This window comes from Leptidea sinapis, chromosome 29 (assembly GCF_905404315.1).
Source record: "Leptidea sinapis chromosome 29, ilLepSina1.1, whole genome shotgun sequence".
NCBI lineage: Eukaryota > Metazoa > Arthropoda > Insecta > Lepidoptera > Pieridae > Leptidea > Leptidea sinapis.
The window spans coordinates 5,268,643-5,286,023 of NC_066293.1; the positions used below are offsets into that span (position 1 = coordinate 5,268,643).

At 41.8% G+C, this 17,381-nt stretch overlaps 1 protein-coding gene across 1 annotated transcript; it reads left to right on the forward strand.

Moving 5' to 3' along the window:
* The first annotated feature begins 12,733 nt into the window (after positions 1 to 12,733).
* Positions 12,734 to 16,942, forward strand: LOC126973623 (uncharacterized). Its single transcript, XM_050820961.1, has 2 exons — positions 12,734 to 15,207; positions 16,064 to 16,942. The coding sequence occupies exons 1-2, from the start codon at positions 14,962 to 14,964 to the stop codon at positions 16,880 to 16,882; spliced, it is 1,065 nt and encodes a 354-aa protein (XP_050676918.1). The 5' UTR covers positions 12,734 to 14,961; the 3' UTR covers positions 16,883 to 16,942.
* Positions 16,943 to 17,381: the final 439 nt, after the last annotated feature.

Below are 17,381 nucleotides of genomic sequence, written 5' to 3' on the forward strand. Positions count from 1 at the left end.
TCTCGGCATCTTTTAAGAATGTTTAGAGATGCTAGGAAACAATCTTCTGGTTCGGTTAGCATTTTCCAATCCGTACTCAATCGGAGTCAATGATAGTATTTGTCTTAGTTGTCATTATGAAGTTTAGCGCCATAAATTGCTGTGGGGCCCCCATATTGAAGGATTGGCGAATAGGCTTAGTTCTGCAGAATATGCGGTTAAGAAAATCAGACGGTTAACTGACATACGAGGGGAGGTCAAAAAGTTCGCGGAATGACTGGGAAAAAAGATGAAATGATACATTATGTTATTTTTCCTTTTCAATATATTCCCCCTTAACACGAATACATTTTTGGGATCTGGCATATAACTTATTAATACCGTCGAAAAAATAGGTTTTGTCTTGGGCGTCAAAATACGCCGAAATCGCCGACTTGACTTCATCATCGTCTCTAAATTTTTTTCCACGCAGCTCTTTCTTCATCTTTGGGAATAAATAAAAATCGCTAGGGGCCAGGTCTGGACTGTAGGGTGGATGGCGTAGTTGTTCAAAACCGCATCGATGAATGGCAGCCGTCGCAACATGACTCGTGTGAACGGGCGCGTTGTCGTGCAAAAGGAGTACACCTTTTGTCAGTTTTCCTCTTCTTTTTTCTTTAATAGCTTCTTTTAATCGGTCCAATAGGGAAGCGTAGTACTCTCCCGTTATAGAAACACCACGTTCTTTATAATCGATCAAAAGAATACCTTCAGTATCCCAAAAAATAGTCGCCATGATCTTTCCGGCCGATTGCGACACTTTAAATTTTTTTGGGGGTGGTGTGCCTTTTTTGTGCCACTGCATCGACTCCTGCTTTGACTCAGGCTCATAGTGGTGAACCCAAGTTTCATCACCGGTTACAATTCGGGCCATAATTTCTTCCCTAACTTCTCCACAGCGGTCCAAATACTCGCGGGAACAGTTGACGCGCTCACGTTTTTGCAGCGGCGTGAGCATTCTCGGGACCCACCTTGAACACACTTTACTCATGCCAAGATGTTGATGAAGAATATTTAAAATTGTGGTTTCTGATACTCCAACTGATGCTGCAAGTTGTTTCTTCTTCAACCTTCCGTCTTCCAATACAAGTTTTTCAACTTTTTCAATGATTTCCGGCGTAGTGGCCTCAATGGGCCGTCCAGGTCGAGGATCATCTTCAATTGACTCCCTTCCTTGCTTGAAAAGGCCGTGCCATTTGTAAATCATGGTTTTACCAGGAGCAGAGTCTCCGTAAACAGCTAACATCTCTTGCAAAATAGTTTGAGGCGTTTTTCCTTGTTTGGTGAGGAACTTTACGACGGCGCGATGTTCAATTTTCTCCATAGTGGCTAGTTTGTTCCCGATTTACTTGTTCACTCGTTTGTAACTCGAAAGCTAATGACCCAATTAGGCTAGAAATTGGCATATATAGTAATTATGAGTTACTCAAGTAGCGGCTACCTGGAGGAGCGACCTCACCCCCGCCAACCCCGCCATTCCGCGAACTTTTTGACCGCCCCTCGTAGATACGGCGAGATTAGTATACTTTAGCTATTTTCATAGTATTATGTCCTATGGTATATTGTTATGGGGCAGTGCGGCCGATATTAATACATCTTTGTGCTGCAGAAGAGGGCTATTCGCGCGATTTATAACCTAGGTCCTAAAGAATCATTAAGAGAAAAATTTAAAGAAATAAACATTTTGACTGTTGCTTCTCAATACAGTTTTGATAATGTTTTGTATGTTCATAAGCACATTGAGGAATTTTCTAGAAACTGTGACATTCATAATGTTAACACGAGGAACAAACATAAACTTGTTATGCCTACTACTCGGTTGGGTCGAGTTAGTAAGTCTTTTGTTGGGCGATGTATATGCTTCTACAATATGATCCCAGAAAATGTACAAAACAAATGTACAAAACGAAATTTAAAAGAATTGTTAAAAAACGTTTGTGTGGGAAAGGTTATTATAGCATAAACGATTTTCTTAATGACACCACGGACTGGGATTAAAGCGAACACCCTCAGGCTCTTTAATTATTAATGTTTATTGTACGATATTACATTGTAATCCATATTTTATATAAAAAAAAAGCCCGCTGAGTTTCTTGCGCCCATTCTTCTCAGGTCTGAGGCAGTCTCTTTTGAATGGGTGGTAGATTTTGACGTTCAATAAGTGATTATAAATCCTATTTTGAATAAAAATATTTGAATTTGAATTTGAATTGCCTCAGAGATGGTATTTGCTATAGACAGATGGTTTTTGGCAAAATTTATCCTTTTCTTTTTTGGTATGTGTAGTTGTTGATTATTGGATCCCAGGTGTTAGTTAATTTAAGACCGTTTTCTCTATTGAAATTTGGGTGTTTTTTAATTTCAATGGCTTCACGTACCAGTCTTGGGCCAAATCTTTTACCAAAACTTTTGTTTGGTCGAACCGGACGAGTAACTAGGACGTAGTAGTTAGGACGGTCTGCTATGTGTTCACATATAGCTGACGGTGTTTGATATCCGCAATGTGTTCTTTAAGTCGGCGTGAGATATTGCGTTTGGTTTGCCCAATGTGAGACACCACGTTTGGCCACAGTCGCAGTCCACTTTATAGACGCCCGCAAGTTTTTTTTTCTTTTATTTGGGAAACATACAGTCTTAAACAAATATGACAATAAATATATGAAAACAAACAGACATAGAGTTTTGTAACAGAAATTAAAAATTGTGTAGTGCTTGAAAAAGCTAGCAACTAAAATACTTATATTAGACCGATTTACATAAACCGAAAAATGAACATATCAAGTTAACATAATTTGCCGATACAATCGATTTAGCTTGTGAAGGGTATTATTACACGAAAGTATAAATACGAAAGTTAAAAATATTTATAGGTAGTATATTTGTTATAAGCATTAAATTTTACAGGTTTAGTGAGAATAAAAACAATATTGTTTGAATGTAGGCTGTGGTTATGAAGACTAGCAAAGTAAATTGTTTTTATAAAGAATAGAACGGCAATAAATTTATACATAAAGAGAAATAGTCATTTTAACTTACTCAAGTCGGTTTCATGTTTAATAAGTATAATCTTAGATTGTGGGCTATCATTTTTTCGCATGAGAATTTTACAATCTTGAACCCAGAGGTACGAATAATGGAGTTCTTTCTTTTTTAATTTAGCAGACCTCAAGAGTGTTTTGTTCGCAGTTGTTTTGTGAGATGGTTGTTAGTAAAAATACGCTGTCCCCGATAGTCCTATGTCAGCTGAGGATAGGTTCTGGTGTCTACGGGCTGCAGCATAGAATGCGTCTTTCCTGCGTTTTTGAATGAAGCGGACAATGATAGCTGGATCAGGTGGTGGGGATGCATGAGTTGCTATCCACTCGCATTGATGAAACGCCGAACGCGATGAATGGTGTCAATATCCGTGTTAATAATAGTAAATCCAATTTTAGTGCTGATTAAAGAAATTATATTCAGAAGATCTTCTTGTTTTCTGTAGGGTACACCGGAAATTTCGACTATTATCTTCAATTAAGTTGTTAATTGTATTTTTAGCTGAGGATAACTCGGAAGGCATCTTGGACAAAGTTTTAAGATATTTCTCGACCGCAGATATCCTCTTCCCGATGTCACCAATCCGTGACTCCATTGCACACAACTGTGTTTGGATACTCTCAGTGCTCGTTAAGTCGCTGTTACCCTAGGTTCAATGTTAGAACGAAAGCCCTTCAGTTCCAACATCAAATCAGCTAACGTGGGGCTAGAATTTGGTGTGGGTGAGGCAGAGCGGCAGGGTGGACAGCGCCAGCCAATTTTTTTCTCCCGTGTGAAACGTCTAATTCCCAGTTCTTTTAATCCAACACAGTCGTAAGGGTAATTTTCGTTGCAATTATGACAACATACTTGATCAATTACGTTATCACCGCATTTAGCACAATTCATTTTTAAAGTCTCAACAGGTGGTCACAGGTATCAGCGCGAGATGTACAGGCAAAACACAACTTTATTACAAGCGCACAGAGATGCGACTTACGTTACGTATGTTAAGTGCGTACAGAACAACGAGTGCTGTCGCTTACGTGTGCTCGAGCAAGACTGAATGTTGCAGTGGAATAAATATTACACATTACTGGTCTCAAGAATTGCTGGATCTTCTTGTGTGGCTTGAAAATGGTATTAATTGAAGCTCGTTTTATAATTCTGTCTTCACATATGGCAGTTAGGATGGTTGACGTGGCACCGTTTGCGCCTTAACTCTGTTACGGTTGAGTGCGGAGTCTGCAGTTTGTTCATTGAGATGGTCAGCAAACTCAAAGTTTAGATACATTATACAGTACTCCCCAAACACTGCCGTAAATTCATTCTGTACTCTTGCAGTATTGTAGTTATAAAGGGTCTTTCATTAAGGGCTTCCTATCTTCAAATTTAAATAAAACAAAATTTGTGGTAGATATCATCAACAATTTTATTCATTTGAAAGGCCTATCGATGCCATTATGTGTGGAATATAACATCGTTCAAATGTCCGCCCCGGCTTCTCTGGGTGGCGCGCATCCGAAATGTCCAATTTTCCATGACGCTGGTGCATAAACCAGGCTGAATTTGACCGATGTCATGGGTTATGTTGGCTTTGAGGGCCGCTGTGGTTTGTGGCTTATTCGCATAGACTTGCGACTTAAGAAAACCCCACAAGAAATAGTCTAATGGGGTCAAATCGCACGATATCGGTGGCCAGTTCACATCATCTCCACGTGAGATGATGACCATGCCATCGAACCGCTCATGCAGAATGTCCAATGTGGCATGAGCTGTGTGGCATGTAGCGCCGCCCTGTTGAAACCACATGTCGTTGGTGTCCATATCATCCAATTCAGGCCAAAAGAAGTTGGTATTCATCGACCTATAGCGCTCTCCGTTTACGGTGATGGCCTGGCCAACGTCGTTTTCAAAGAAATATGGACCGATGATGCCGCCAGCCCGAAATCCACACCAAACAGTGACTTTTTCGGGATGCATTGGACGCTCTTGGATCTCATGTGGATTTGTATCGGACCAAATTCGACAATTTTGTTTGTTCACGTACCCATTCATCCAGAAATGGGCCTCATCGCTGAAGATGATTTTTCGATGAAAATTAGGGTCAGTTGCCAACTGCTCCAGAGCCCATTCAGCGAACACAAGTCTTTGTCTATATGGTCGTTTACCTTCAGCTCCTGGGTCAGTTGAATTTTGTACGGGTGCAGGCCCAAGTCACGACGCAAAATTCGCCAAGTTGTGGTCTGTGAAAGGCCGAGTTCTTGTGAGCGACGCGAAATCGACTTCCTCGGATTCTCCTGCATGCTCTCACGGACAGCGGCGATGTTTTCGGTAGATCTTGCGTTTCGTCGACGTACGGGTGTTGGTTGATCGTTTACTGAACCAGTGGACTCAAATTTATTTGAACCAAAATAAAATTATAATATGTAGTACATAAGTACATAAGCGCTTAAATAAGGGGTGATCATCCTTCAGTTGGAGCTGTTTGTAGTCGACTTCAGCTGTGTCACTAGAATTCTTTAAGGGATTCGGTGTGGTGTAAGTCGCAAAGAAATTATAAAATTTTAAGATTATAGATTCAGTCACTATGTAATCACTACTAACTATGTTGGGTTTCAGACTTTCTTGGAGTTTATGGAAAACATTGTTTATCCCATGCCGTTATATTCCACCGAAGTTTGTGTTGCCGTTGTCTCCAGCAAACGCAATACACTCAGACAAGAGGTCATGCTCACGAAGTTGTCTTATAATCATCCCAGTAATTGTGTCAGACGTCTCATTTTTCGTTCTTTCTATTTCGAGGACCTTCGCAGTGATTCCGTTTTTTTTGGCAACAAAATATTGAATTATTATAGGAAATAATTTTATGCTTCCGTGATTACCAGCATCAGTAGGTATGCTGATGAAGGGTACATCTTGTAAGTCACTTTTAACTTCGGCAACTGACAAAGGGCTTAGCACTCCCGTGGCTATCGCAGTTGCTTTTGTTCAATAACATGAAGCTTTTTTTGCAAAATCTGACCCCGAAAATATTTCTCGGTTGAGGGCACAAGTGCAGTATAAAGAATTAAAAGACATTATGATGACTTACTGTTTGATAGACGAGAGCGCCTTCAGCTACTCTTATAAGCAGATCTTCTGAAGTTGTTCTGTATCTGTACAAAATATGTTTGTGTATTTGAAATGAAATGAAATTTATTTATTGCGTCGAATACAGTATACATTATAGATCTTAAATTTATTGTAGTGTCTTCTATTCGGCTAATTTAAATAAGCATGCAAAAAGTTTACTTTAAATTAAAAAAATCCTTAACACTATAATTTTTTTTGTCAATTAACCATTTAAACAAGAGGTAAATGATTAAATAATTTTTTACACATTGCATAGCTATAAGGCATTTAGGTATAATGTTGTTCTGGGACAGTGGCCATAAACCAGTCTATCCGGAAATCTGGTGGAACGAGGATTCAATTCAATGGCCCTTTTAAATAAATGATTATTTTGTTAACATATTTCTCGTTTTGGCGTTTCGATCAAGAATCAACAGTCTTAACCTTAGACTTTTTCTAATTCTTTGCTGTAGAATTAGAATTTATTATGATAAATTTCTAAGTTTTTTTTCGGTCTAGAATAAAATATTATCCTTTTTAGCAGCCATATATTCTTTCTAGGCAGTATAATATTCTGCTATCGCTATATTTCTAACAGAGCTACTGCTGTCCCATAGTTTTGAGTTTCTTTTTACCTGAAAACCAAAAAAGTTGTTTTGAAACACAAGATTTCTAATACTTTTCATCAACTAGTTTCTATTTACTCTTCTTAAGCAAAGGGAACCATGATTGATGATGATGATGAAAATGATTGATGATGAAAAGGGAAACATGATTTCAATGATTGTGATATTAATATGGACTGACAGCCTAACATGCTCTCGAAGAGATATTTGTTAAACTACCACCAGAGAAAAAAGATACCAGTTAGTTTTAAAAAATAAATGGTGACCGACTGACTGAATGATATACACGTCTGTGCACATCCATTGGCACACCTTAGAGTTTAGGTTTCGATGACCCCTACATAAATATGATTGCTAGATTGATCAAAAACTATTGATGAAACCATATTTTTTGATCGTATTGTTTTAAATTTAGCTACGCCTAACAAAGTCGGGTATACGCCTTGATGAAGGCAGTTGATTTTTGAATAAAAAACATGTTTTATCAAATAAAGGTTTAATTTAATAACGCGTGTTGCCTCCATGGGTATCTGCGACAGCTCTCATACGATTAGGCATAGAGTTTATCAACCGCTCTATGAAATTTGAGGGATCATCTTCCATTCCTCTGTAGCACGTATTCTACTCCTACGACTTCTCGATGACTACCCCTGGCTGAGCTAGGGATGCTATGATATTTGTTTGAAGCGAAGTAAGAATGAAAGATTGAGTCAAAGATGAAAGGTTGAATTTACTACTAATTAAAAGAAATACTTTACAAAATGTAGAATGAAATGAGCGTCTATACAAAGCAAAAATAAAGCAAGTGGAAAGCTGTGAGCGCGAGGTAAATAAATGTGCAGAATGCGTGGCGCGGGCGATCGCCTCTGGTATTTATGCGACGCGCGGGGCGCGGGCGCGGGAGGCCTAGCTGTGGCGGCGGGCGCAAGGCCCGCGGTGTGCGGCGGGAGCGCGGGCGCGGGGACGCGCACGCGATGCAGCCGGTTCGCAGCTCGCACCACCCGTGACGTAGGCTGTCGTCATAGATCGTACGATGTGGCGTGATGTCGTGTGGTCCAAGAACATAAGCGGCGGTGCGGAAGTAAGTAGCGGATTTGGCCGCTACAAGTACTCCCCCACTGAGACCGTGACTACGGGTGATAGTAGTCGGGAAACTTGACTCTTCGTCCACTTCTTGTAGTTCTGATGTGTTCTTCTTCCGTAGTTTCCTTTTGTGTAGGTACAGTCTGTGTTTGTGTGTCTTTTCCTGATAAGTTGTCATCTGCGATATATGCTGGTTTGAGACGGTCGATCGTTACTGTTGACGTCTTACCCTGGACTTCTATGTCAAATGACTTGGAGCCCCGACGTAGTACCTTGTAGGGTCCGGTGTACGGGGCTTGTAGCGGCCGTTTTACAGGACCCTGGCGCAGGAACACGTGAGTGGAGTGCTGTAGGTCTTTGGGCACGTAGAATGTACGTTGTCCGTGCCATGACGTAGATGTTGGTGACAGCTTAGTGATGTGCTGTTTCAGTCTGCTGGCGAAGTCGGTAACGTCGATGTGGTCGTCCCGTATGGGCTGAAGGAACTGTCCAGGTAAGCGGAGTGGCTCGCCGTAGACTAATTCCGCGGTAGACGCCTGCAGGTCATCTTTGCACGCGCTGCGTATGCCCAGCAGCACGAGAGGTAATGCCTCCGTCCATTGAGCACTGGTGTGGCAGGTTATAGCGGCCTTGAGCTGACGGTGTAGCCTCTCTACGAGGCCATTTGCTGCGGGATGATAAGCTGTTGTGGTGCGGTGGTCGGCGCCTACCAGCGCGGCGACCCTCTTGAACAGCTGGCTGTCAAACTGGCGGCCGCGGTCGGTTATGATGCTCTCGGGGCAACCGAACCGCGCAATCCACCCAGTTACGAAGGCGGCAGCGCAGGATTCTGCAGTGATGTCCTGCAAGGGCATGGCCTCCGGCCATCGAGTGAAGCGGTCGATCATGGTGAGGCAGTACCTGTGACCAACAGAAGAAGGTAAGGGACCTATTATGTCCATATGGACCTGACGGAAGCGAGCTGAAGGCATTGTGAACTTTGCTAATGGAGCTGATGTGTGGCGAGATATTTTACTGCGCTGACATTGTTGACACTCTTTGGCCCATTGTCGACAGTCCTTCTTAATACCCGGCCAAACGAAGCGTTGTGCTACCAATTGCGCTGTGGCTTTTGCTCCGGGATGACTTAGACTATGTAACGTGTTGAATACCTGACGTCGGAAAGCTGAAGTAACAAAAGGTCTGGTGTATTGAGTAGAAGTGTCGCAGAATACCTGAATATCAGAGTTCTCTAGCATGACCTTTTCTAATTTTAGGCCTGACCCACTTACGAGTAAGTTTTGAAGTTCAGCATCAGAATCCTGGGCACGGGCGAGGGACTGGTAATCTAGGGGCGTTGTCATCTCTTCAACCCGAGACATGCTGTCAGCTACTGTGTTGTCCCTCCCAGGGATATACCTGATATCAGTGCTGAATTGACTGATGAAGTCCAAGTACCGGAACTGACGAGGTGAGCAGCTGTCACGTTGAGTGCTGAATGCAAACGTAATGGGCTTGTGGTCAGTGTAGATGGTGAATGTCCTCGCTTCAACCATGTATCTGAAATAACGAATCGCTTCATAAATCGCCAATAATTCCCTGTCGTAAGGGCTGTACTTTTTTTGGGAAGGGCTGAGTTTTCTGGAGAAAAAAGCGAGGGGTTGCCAGGTGTTTCCCTTACTTTGCTGCAGTACGGCTCCAATAGCGTGGTCCGAAGCGTCAGTCTGTATCGCCAGCTCTGCTGTGGTATCTGGATGTGCTAGGAGTGTGGCATGGGAAAGACTAGACTTACATCTTTTAAATGCTTCTAGCAGCTCTAGAGTCATGTTGACTGGGTGTGATCCTTTGGTTTTCGGTCCAGCTAGTAAGGCATTAAGCGGTGCTTGTATTGCTGCTGCTCCAGGAATGAATCTTCGGTAGAAGTTGATGACTCCTAGGAATCGCCTCAACTCCTTTACCGTCTTGGGTGGCGGGTAGTCTTGAACTGCCTGGACCTTCTCCTCCAAAGGTTTAACGCCTGCTGCGGACACTGTGAAGCCAAGAAAAGTTACTTCATCCTTACCAAATACACATTTCGCTGTGTTTATCAGTATGCCGTAATCTGTCAAACGTTGAAATAGCTGGCGAAGGTGTTGCTGGTGCTGTAATGGAGATTCAGAGAAGATTAGGATGTCATCAATGTACCCAAAACAGAAGTCTAGGTCTCTAAGTGCTTCATCCATAAAACGTTGGAAAGATTGTGCAGCATTACGAAGTCCGAATGTCATGTAAGGGAATTCAAATAATCCGAAAGGCGTGGTAATGGCAGTCTTAGGAATATCGTCAGCATGGACTGGGATCTGATTATATGCTTTAACGAGGTCCACCGTAGAAAAGACTTTTTTGCCTGCCAGCTGGTGCGCAAAGTCCTGGATGTGCCGCACAGGGTATCGGTCTGGAATAGTGCGAGCGTTCAATGCTCTGTAATCCCCACAAGGTCTCCAGCCGTCGTTTTTCTTACGTGCTAGGTGCAGTGCTGAGGACCAGGGGCTCTCTGATCTCCGAGCTGTACCATTTTGTACCATCTCTTCCAACTCCTTTTTGGCAATGGTGAGTCTCTCCGGATCTAACCGACGAGGGCGGCAAAATACTGGTGGGCCAGGCGTCGTCCTAATATGGTGAACCGTGTTGTGTTTTGGTTCACTTGGCTTACCAGCTGGGCGTGTAATGTTCGGAAACTCTCGTACAATGTCGTTATACAACGAGTCCCCTGGCGATGTTGTACGTACTGATGAGATGTCCTCCTTGTGGTGCTGGCGTGGTACGGCGACGGACAGTGACGTTACCCCATCGACCAGGCGGTGATTGCGGCAGTCGACGAGCAGGTTATAAAAGCTAAGGAAGTCGACGCCAATGATTGGTTTGGAGACGTCTGCCACCACGAAGCGCCAACTGAATACGCGGCGCAACCCTAGGTTGAGTTGTAAGTGAACGTACCCAAATGTTGATATCACCGTACCGTTTGCTGCAAAGAGCTCGTACTGCGTCTTCGTGCGATGTTCTTGAATGCGAGAACGTGGATAAACGCATAAGTCAGACCCTGTGTCGATAAGGTATTGTACTTTTGTGTTAAGGTCGGTGATAAAAAGGCGGCCTGATGATGTAGGGCAGACGTGTTCGGCCACTAGTGGCTGCCCTTGGCATTTCCCGAACGAAATGTGCAGGGCTTGACACACTTCTTTGCGTTCGAGCCAAATTGGAAATGATACCAGCATTGTGTATCGTCTTCTGGTTGCTGTCGGTATCGGGAATTAGAGCGGGATCGTGACGTGCGGTATTCGTTCCTAAAGTCATTGGAGCGGGATCGAGACTGCCGTTGCTGGCTCTGCATTAGTGACTCCACCTGCCGTGTCAGTTCTGTTACTTTGTTACACATAATTTCAAAAGCAGTACCTGGCTGTTCAGTTGCTGATCTGGCTACCTGAGCGACTGCGGGCGGTGCTATGTCATGAACGTGGTCCGCCAGATCTGCCACGGTTTCGAGGGCGCTGTCCTTCTGTAATGCGACAATTGTTTGTAAATTATTTGGCAATCGACTCGACCAAATAGTTCGTATAAGCTCTTCTGGTATTGTCTTCCCTGCTAAGCTTTGTAAATGACGCAAAAATTGAGATGGCTTTCTATCACCAAGGTCTTCATGCATCAACAACTGTTTAATTTTACGTTCTCTAGACGTTGTGAGGCGCTTGATAAGTTCCGACTTTAATTTCTCGTATTTGTCTGTAGCCGGCGGGGAAATAATGATATCTTTGACTTCTGCTGCGTACTGATGGTCTAATTGGCTAATGACATAATAAAACTTGGTGGAGTCACTTGTAACATTAGACAAAATGAACTGACCTTCAATTTGGGCAAACCATACAGCCGGTTCCTCGGGCCAAAAGGGTGGTATCCGTACGCCCACTCGAAATACGTCACTGTTATTTCCGCCGTCACTTGTACTTGGACCACCGCCTAATCCCTTTTGTTGTTGTTCTGCGCCAGTCATCGTGTCACTTGTCGGATGGGTCACCACTGTAGCACGTATTCTACTCCTACGACTTCTCGATGACTACCCCTGGCTGAGCTAGGGATGCTATGATATTTGTTTGAAGCGAAGTAAGAATGAAAGATTGAGTCAAAGATGAAAGGTTGAATTTACTACTAATTAAAAGAAATACTTTACAAAATGTAGAATGAAATGAGCGTCTATACAAAGCAAAAATAAAGCAAGTGGAAAGCTGTGAGCGCGAGGTAAATAAATGTGCAGAATGCGTGGCGCGGGCGATCGCCTCTGGTATTTATGCGACGCGCGGGGCGCGGGCGCGGGAGGCCTAGCTGTGGCGGCGGGCGCAGGGCCCGCGGTGTGCGGCGGGAGCGCGGGCGCGGGGACGCGCACGCGATGCAGCCGGTTCGCAGCTCGCACCACCCGTGACGTAGGCTGTCGTCATAGATCGTACGATGTGGCGTGATGTCGTGTGGTCCAAGAACATAAGCGGCGGTGCGGAAGTAAGTAGCGGATTTGGCCGCTACACCTCTTCTATGACAATTTTCAACTCCTGCATCGTCTGGGCAACTGGTTGACGTCTTTGTGACGTGGTTCATGTCTGGGCTTCTGGCTGGCCAGTCCATAACTGTGATGTTCACATCCCGAAGATATTCCCTGACGATGCCGGCCGTATGAGCTCATGCATAAAAATGAAATTTGGGCCCACATAGTCCGCTTATGGCATCACGTGAGGTTCTAAGCACTCACGAATGTACCTTACGTCATTTGAAGTTGGCAGCCGTGGTCCCGTAACGACCTCAAGTTGAGTTTTGCCGCCCGCGGATAAACCGCCCCAGACAGTCCATGAGCCGCATTGTGCAAAACGCTCTCCTTTACGTCGGTAGACCTTCTTCCTTCCATCATTGCCATGTAATGCAATTTTAGACTCATCAGAAAAGAGTACACGTCTCCAATGCTGCTGAGTCCAATTTCAATGAGTGCGCGCGAAATAAAAGCGCGCTTTTCGGTGAGCTCGCGTTAATTTGGGGCCATTAGCTTGGCTTGTGTGGTACCATATCGCATTCTTTTAACCTTCTCCGAACAGTTCGAGCGCTCACAGATACTCCGTGGAAGTCCCGAAGTTGGTTTTGTATCTCAATGGAGGTAAGGTGACGATTTCTCAAGCTGATCGTCGATGATGAATCGATCCTGCCTTTCAGTTGTGACCCGAGATCGTGGCCTTCCTTGGCGACGAACAAAGACGCCAGTCTCTAGGTACCTCTGATAAACTATGGGATTTGATGATGGGACTTGCATGAGCATTACAGTGGGTGCCCGCTAGTGTTTCATACAAAGAAAATCAGTACAGAAACATGCTACCGCAACCGCTAAATTAAAGAGACTATGTTATGATAACAGGATACCATGATATTAATTAATATTAACTTAATTATTAATTAATCTTTGTGTACTCAGTGTAAATCACTTGGGTGTGTTTAAGGAACTTTGAGCAGCTGCCAGCTTGCATACATTCACATCAATCACATTGTCTACAGTCTCTGGTATTAAAGTATTTGTACCATTTACTATAGATAATGGAATTGGAGTGTTGAATGGCGTTGACACGGATATACAGGACTTTGTACAGCGCTAGAATGTGGGCAGCAATAATCATCATAATGGTTGTAGAGTAGGGTCGTATTAAATGGCGGAAGTGTTGTCTTCAATAAAAATCCAATATAGCTTCTTCATGGGAACACAGTGAGGACACGCATACATGAACAAATAGCTTCCTTAAGCATATTTGCAGACGTGTGTCCCTATACTATTCCCCCCATTTTACAAAAAAAACAAAGTAACTATACTTCATAGTACAAATACAATAACGAAATAAATAAAAACGAAAAGATCAAAATACATTTTCAGGCGTAACAATTACACACAATTACTACTATTATATTCACTGGTTAGTTTAAAAATATTTTGTTATATTTTTTACACAAAACATCACAATATATAAATCTAACACATGCAGGCTGGCAAATTTGTCCGTTAGACTGCGCTTGGGCCTGGCTAGCCTTGTCTACTTCACGGCGCAGCCAAGCCCTGATACGGTGGTGGCAAAAACCGCGCAAACCCATCAAAACCATGGTGATCACGATCACTGCCTACACTATTACCACAATAACCATAGCATAGACATGGTCATCTATCTTCCTTGAATCGATCTGTACGTTAGTTACTCCAACAGTTTTTTCCTTAGTTTGATAATTGCCCATATTAATATATTAAAAAAATACTATAACTGTACTGCTTCTACCTCCAGTTAAAATGTAATAAATGGTAATAAAGAAATGTCCTAATAAGTACTGTATCAAAATGCTTATTGAGTGATCGTAATACCTATGTTGAAATATTTATAACACAATGCAATACATTACAATTATTTACTTAACCTACATTAAATTACAATGCATGCGATATGAATGCATAAAAACAATAAAAATCATGTTTCTACTCTTGCACAACAACAAAATATGTTAAATCCGTACATTATTAAATTAAGCATTTTTCTATGTTAAACATAAAATGAAATAATTAACATTTAAAATTATTCTCAAAAACTTAAATCTAACACATTATAATTAATTGACATGCAATATATGATAATACTTAGAAATAAAACAACAGTAAATATAGCTGATTCTGTGTGAACATTCTACAGCGCGAATCGCACGGGTCGTCGAATTACACGCCCGATACTTGCCACGCTTATGGAGGCCATACACGCTAGGTTTTGCATGATGGTTTTAGCCGTGCATGCAAAACCGACAAGCATAACCGAGTTTCATACTACACATACACGTTAGGTTTTGCATGCACCGTCTTGACATGAACTCTGAGTTGAGCTACGTAGTACGTGATGGTGTGTAGGACGCAATGGACGACGACGATGTGATAGCTGTACTTGGCCTAACACTTGTTCTGCAGAACAGAAAAAGAAAATGAGAGCGCACTGAATGGTCTAAACGCTGGTTATTGAAAATAAAGCAATTCTCCCACGTAAATTTGGTAAATGAATTGAGATTTACACCAACAGATTACAAAAATTATTTACGAATGGATGAAAAAAATTATTTGAAACTATTATCATTGATTACTCCGTTAATACAAAGACAAGATACTGTTATGAGGAAAGCAATATCAGCACATGAGAGACTATCAGTAACATTAAGATTTCTTGCAACAGGAAGAACATACGAGTGTCTTAAATATTCTGCTATTATATCACCTCAGGCTTTGGGCCGAATAATACCAGAAACATGCGATGCTATTTATGAAGCACTGAAAGACGACTATTTACAGGTGAGTAAATAATTAAAACCAAATTCAAATCGTTAGACAAGTTTAATAGGTAGGTACATATTTTAATTAACCAATTACATATGTATGTACATATATTATTTAAATCATTTGTTAATTAAAATTTGAATAAAATGTTGCTGTTGTTATTTGTGTGTCAAATTCTTCTTGTAGTGCTGGTGAGGGCTGACGTTGTGGTGCAGGAGAAGTAGTTTGTTGTTGAGTGTTATATTGTTGAATTGGAGATGCGCAGGGCTGACTTTGCGGTGCAGGAGAAATCGTGTACCTTTGTTGTTGGGTGTTGTACTGTTGTATCGGAGATACGCAGGGTTGAATTTGAGGCGCAACAGAAGCGGTATGAGTATACGGTTGTGTATAATCATGTTGAACTAGTGAGGGCGAAGGACTTGGAGTTCGTGAGAGACTAGGAGTTGGTGAAGAAACAAAAGTTAAACTTCGACGATTCTGAATTGCTTTGGTATTCAGATTGCCCATCTCGGCATCGAACAGGGTGTCGTTAATTAACTTCTCCGCAATCAAGCGTTGACGCTTGTCTAATGATCTTAATTTCATTGCGATAGATCTTCCCAAAAGATCGTAACGATCTTCTGTTCCTCGAGCAGAAGCAGGACGCTTAAAATGGTCTTTCACAGATAGTAATATGTCAGTAGTTAAGTGATCTTGCTCTGTCATTTTCTTTCTTCCCGGTCTAGTAGCAGGTAATGGAGTATTCTTAGGTGTTGTAATATCGTCTGTATTCCCTGTACTAACATTTGTAGCAGCATTATCCGTTGTATCTATTGTATTTTCAGTCGAGTTGTCAGCATCCTATAACACAACAAAATAATATTTATTTTAGTTTCCAGATTCATCGGATAAATGGAAGGAAACCGCACAACTTTTTGAAGAGAGATGGAATTTTCCTCACTGCTTGGGTGCCATAGATGGAAAACACATAGACATAGTGCCACCTGCTGATAGTGGATCTTATTTCTACAACTACAAAGGACGACATAGCATGGTTCTTATGGCAATAGTTGATGCCAAATACCGATTTCTATTAGCAGATTCTGGTACAAATGGAAGAGTTTCCGACGGAGGTGTTTTGCAGAATACAACGTTTTTTGAAAAGTTACAAATGAAACATTTAAATCTTCCAGACTCCGAACCGATTCAACACAGTTCAAGGTGTTTGCCATATCTATTTGTTGCTGATGACGCATTCCCGTTGAGACCTGACATGATGAAACCATATCGTCAAGCGGATTTGAGCAGCTACGAAAAAAAAATTTTTAATTATAGATTATCTCGCGCAAGAAGAATAGTTGAAAACGCTTTTGGCATACTAGCATCAAGATTTCGCATTTACCATACTCAGATCAATTTAGAACCAAACAATATAGAAAAAGTGGTAATGGCTACATGTGTTTTGCACAACTTTCTAATGGAGCACACTCCTAATTCATATGCACCTCCAAGATGTTTTTATCGAGAAAATGTGGATAATGGAACTGTTGTTACCACGGGCTACGATGCCACACGTTCAAACGTAGAAAATTTACAAGTACAAAATCGAGGAAATGTCCTGAATGATGCAAAAAAAGTCAGACTAGAATACCAAACTTACTTTGTCAATGAAGGCAAAGTACCTTGGCAGGATAGTTTTATTGAAATGTGACATATTTCTTTTATTTTTATGTAATAATATTGTTTTATTAATAAATGAGCAACTACACCGCTTAAGAGTTTATACTGTACCTACATTTTGTAAAGCTATAAACGACGTTGCAAAAAACTTAGGCACAGACGACCACACATCACGCGTTACAAGTTGTCGAGAGTACCTACCTACCCTATCTCATTGTAACATAAACGATATGAAAAAATTTACTACATTGTTTGTGGTCGGCCGTACCTAATCTATAAATTCCAAAATAAATAATTCACTAATTTATACTTACATTCGAATCATTCTCGTCAAAGTCCGAAATGTTAGATCGCGAGCTGCGAGGAACATCTTGATCTCCAATAAAATTGAATAATTCAAAGTACCACAGTGTTGGTTTATAAATGTCATCAGATGATGCTCCAGACTTCACAGATTCCTCGTATTTTTTTTTCTCTCGTCTAACGTTACTGCGTAACGTATTAATTTTTTTAATCACATCATCTTTTGT